This window comes from Dama dama, chromosome 5 (genome assembly GCF_033118175.1).
Source record: "Dama dama isolate Ldn47 chromosome 5, ASM3311817v1, whole genome shotgun sequence".
NCBI classification, from domain to species: domain Eukaryota; kingdom Metazoa; phylum Chordata; class Mammalia; order Artiodactyla; family Cervidae; genus Dama; species Dama dama.
Genome location: NC_083685.1, coordinates 86,141,131 through 86,144,926, shown reverse-complemented (window position 1 = coordinate 86,144,926; position 3,796 = coordinate 86,141,131). Strand labels below are relative to the sequence as shown.

At 42.4% G+C, this 3,796-nt stretch overlaps 1 protein-coding gene across 1 annotated transcript; it reads left to right on the top strand.

Annotated features, from left to right (window-relative positions):
* The first annotated feature begins 223 nt into the window (after positions 1–223).
* On the top strand, positions 224–3,306 carry LOC133056922 (eotaxin). Its single transcript, XM_061142809.1, has 3 exons — positions 224–452; positions 1,662–1,773; positions 2,162–3,306. The coding sequence occupies exons 1-3, from the start codon at positions 377–379 to the stop codon at positions 2,265–2,267; spliced, it is 294 nt and encodes a 97-aa protein (XP_060998792.1). The 5' UTR covers positions 224–376; the 3' UTR covers positions 2,268–3,306.
* Positions 3,307–3,796: the final 490 nt, after the last annotated feature.

Here is a 3,796-nt window from a genome sequence, read left to right as displayed (position 1 = left end):
CCTGGATTCTTTTTCCACTGCATAAGGTTAATTTCAGAGAAAGCAGAGCTTTGTAAAAATGACCCTCTAGATTACCATCTGTGCTCAGTCATTCCACAAACATGGTTTAAATGAAAAAAAAAAAAAGTGTCAAGTCCCCACCCCCTAGTTTACCTCTTCTGTCCTGTTAACTTGCTGGAATCTGTAACAGCAATTTGGGACCTGCCTTCATTATGATTCATTCATGACCCTGGCCAGGCAAAAGCTTCTCTGGATGCTCCCATAGACACTGCGATGTCTTTAAAAGGCACAGAGAGCAGCCAGAGCTGCAGAGAGGCTGAGACAAACTCAGGAACCAGCAGCTGTCAGGCTGACGCTGGAGACCTCGCCCCTCGACATGAAGGTCTCTGCAGTGCTCCTGTGTCTGCTGCTCACAGCCACCCTCTGCAGCATCCAGGTGTTGGCTCAGCCAGGTAAGCTCCTCTCTCTGTGAAGAAAACTGATCACTGCCTTCACTGTCGGATCAGCAAGAATCTTCAGAGACTTGCTGCAAACTCCCACATTTTAAAGATGGGAAAACGGGTTTCATGAGTGGACAAGAAGAGCCTCAGCCTCACAATCAGAGCAAGAGACAGAACTAGAAACCCAGGCCACTGAGCTGGTACCCCTGTTCTTTCCTGACATGAATGTTGAGAGCAATGCTGTATACATCCATGATCTGGATGCCCTTGCATGTTTGAGGATGGGGGCACATGAGAGAATGACTTCTCTTACTAGGGGCATAGAAGGGATTTTTTTCAGTGATGGAGAGTAAAAGAAAATCTTTTGGTTGTACACCCCAGATTTTTACTGGACTCTAAGACAGCCTTTAGGATCAATGGTTAGGGGAAGGGCATGAGGTCCTGGGGAATCTCTCAAGGTGATGTGTTTTGATTCTGTTTGGGAAAAATATCTTTATGTTTGTACATAATTCATGTTTTTACCCTCTGATGACTTAGATTTACTGTATGTATCAGTCTGAATAAGGCAATGAACACTGGGGTAACAAACAAACCTAAATTATCAGTGGCTTAAAACAATAAAGGTTAATTTTCTTACCTGTACTGATCATCCATAATGTATTGGCTAGAGCTTTGACTTCATATACTCAGGATTCTGGATGGATGGAGCAACTGATGGATTGGGAACATTACTGCTTATTGTAATGAAGGAAAAGAAAGATCTCAAAGGTCTTGCACTGGTAATTACAAAAATTAGCTTAGAAATGGCATTTGTCACTTCGTCTCCTCACTTTTTGGTCAAAATTAGCTAATGGTTCCAATCAACCAAGAGTGGCAGAGAAATGTGTCTACTATGTGTCCAGAAAGCAGAGAATGGAGACTATCTGGGGAATGGTATTATGACTTTGACACAGCTACATAACTCTTTGTAAAGACAAAGTTGGAGTGTATGGCATTGACCAAGCTTTTCCCAAATCCTTGCCTGTAGCAATGGGTCTCCATTGCATAGCTGGGGACACCTATCAGCGGCAGAGGTACAGGATCTCAGAGCAAAGAGATTCTGTCTCCATCTCTTACATTTCTTTGCCTTCTCTTAAATTTCCTTCCTTACAAAGTCATGCTTAAAAATTATTTACATATCATTAGTGCTCATGCTTTCTGTTCACTTCTCCCCCAATTCAGCTTCTATTCCAACCATCTGCTGCTTTAAAGTGACTGGAAAGAAGATCTCCATTCAGCGACTGCAGAGCTACAGTAAAATCACCAGCAGCAAATGTCCTCTGAAAGCTGTGATGTAAGTAGACAAAGCTTACCCTCTCCCAGTCCCAAATTTCATTTCTGGGGGAGAGAGTTCTTGAAACAACACTAGAGCTACCTGGAACTCTGCACTTAGTTTCATCTCTGTCATCCAATTCCTGAGTTTTCACAACAGGAAATTTTCACTCTAGCTCTCTACGTGGACGTTTGTTCATGTCATCCCAGTTCCTTTGAGTCAAGAGCAAGGATGGCTTTACTGATCCATCAGGAGCAGCCACTCACCATCAGCATCCCACCCTTCCTCTCTCCCCCGCCCCTGCTCACTCTGCAGGCCCTTTATCCCACGGCAGATGGTCCTGGAAGGTTTAGGATTAAACAAGCACAATTTTCAAAGAGGATCCTTAATATTTTCTTCTCTCCCACAGATTCAACACCAAACAGAACAAGAAAATCTGTGCTGATCCCCAGGAGAAGTGGGTCCAGAATGCCATGGAGTACCTGAACCAAAAATCCCAAACTTTAAAGTCATAAATATTCACCTTTAAAAAAGAAAATTCACCTTTTAAAGAGCCTCAAAACGCTTGGTTCATTTTCCTGTTCTTCCTAAGATGCATTCTGAGATAATCACAACTTCATTCTAAAAGTAATGGCTTTTATTTAATAATAATAATAATTTAAAAAAAAGAAAGAAAAAGCACTAAGTCATGTCCGACTCTTGCAATCCCATGAACTGCAGCCTGCCAGGCTCCTCTGTCTACAGGATTCTCCAGGCAAGAATACTGGAGTGGGTTGCCATTTCCTTCTCCAGGGTATCTTCCTGACCCAGGAATTGAACCCCAACCTCCTGCATTGCAGGCAGATGCTTTACCAACTGAGCTACCCAGGAAGCCCCTTAATAATAAACCATGTATGTTTTATTTAAGACATTCTCCATTTAAGTTATTAATGCTTTTAAAAGTTCTTCACCATAAATTTTTGCTATTTTTAAAATGTAAAGCTTTGGTTGGGTCCCTTTCTTTCAGTGAACCCCAATTCAATCCCCTGCAAAGGATGAGGAATGTTGTCTCTTTCCTCCTTACCTCCCTGGAATCTTGTAAGGGTCCTGGCAAGGATCATCAAAAGGACAGTGTTTTGTATTTTTAAGAAGACGTCACTCAAGGAAACAGTGGGATGAATTGAGAGAATAGCATGGAAACATGTACATTATCATACACAAAATAGATAGCAAGTGAGAATTTGCTATGTAGAACAAGGACCTCAACCCAGGGTTCTGTGACAACCTAGAGGGGTATGATGGGGTGGGAAATGGGAGGGGAGTTCAGGACAGAGGGGGCATGTGTACCTGTGGCTGATTCGTGTTGATGTGTGGCAAAGGCCAACACAGTATTGTAGAACAATCGTCCTCCAATCATTACATTTTATTCTATACTTCTCAATAGTCTACAATGATAATCTCTGATAATTAAAAAAAAGAAGACATCACTGTCATAAACCAAAGGTATGACTCATAATGTTAAATGGAAATACATGCTATTTTAAGAATTTATAAAAATACATTTTTATTACCATCTGTGGTTGTACTTTTTGTGGGGAATCCACATTGATCTGGGAGAGAGAAAGATAGAAGAGATGAGAGGTATGGTTATGGAGTGGGGACTGTGTTCCTGAGATATGGTCTTTTGGTTCTGCTGGTTTTCAATGAGATTCAGGGCAGGGGTTGGGGTGGGGTGTGAAATGGAGATGACCAGACCAGACAAAACCTTTCCATCCCTCTACTTCCCAGTCTCCCAGAGAGGTTTCCCAGACCCCAAGTACTTTAGTCTCTTATTCAGCAGGACCCTCACTACCATTCCTTTCCTGGTCAGCGCCAAGTTTGCCTCAGATTTTCCTCCCATGACCCACTGCCACCTGTGATATCCTCCCATGCCTGCTTTATTCCTCTGATCATTCCCCTACCCAGGGTAAATGGAAAACAGACACCATGAAGTCAGACAATCCTTGACAAGAGGTTTATTCAGACTATAGCTTTATGAGCACTTAAGGAGGATTCATCGTGGCAC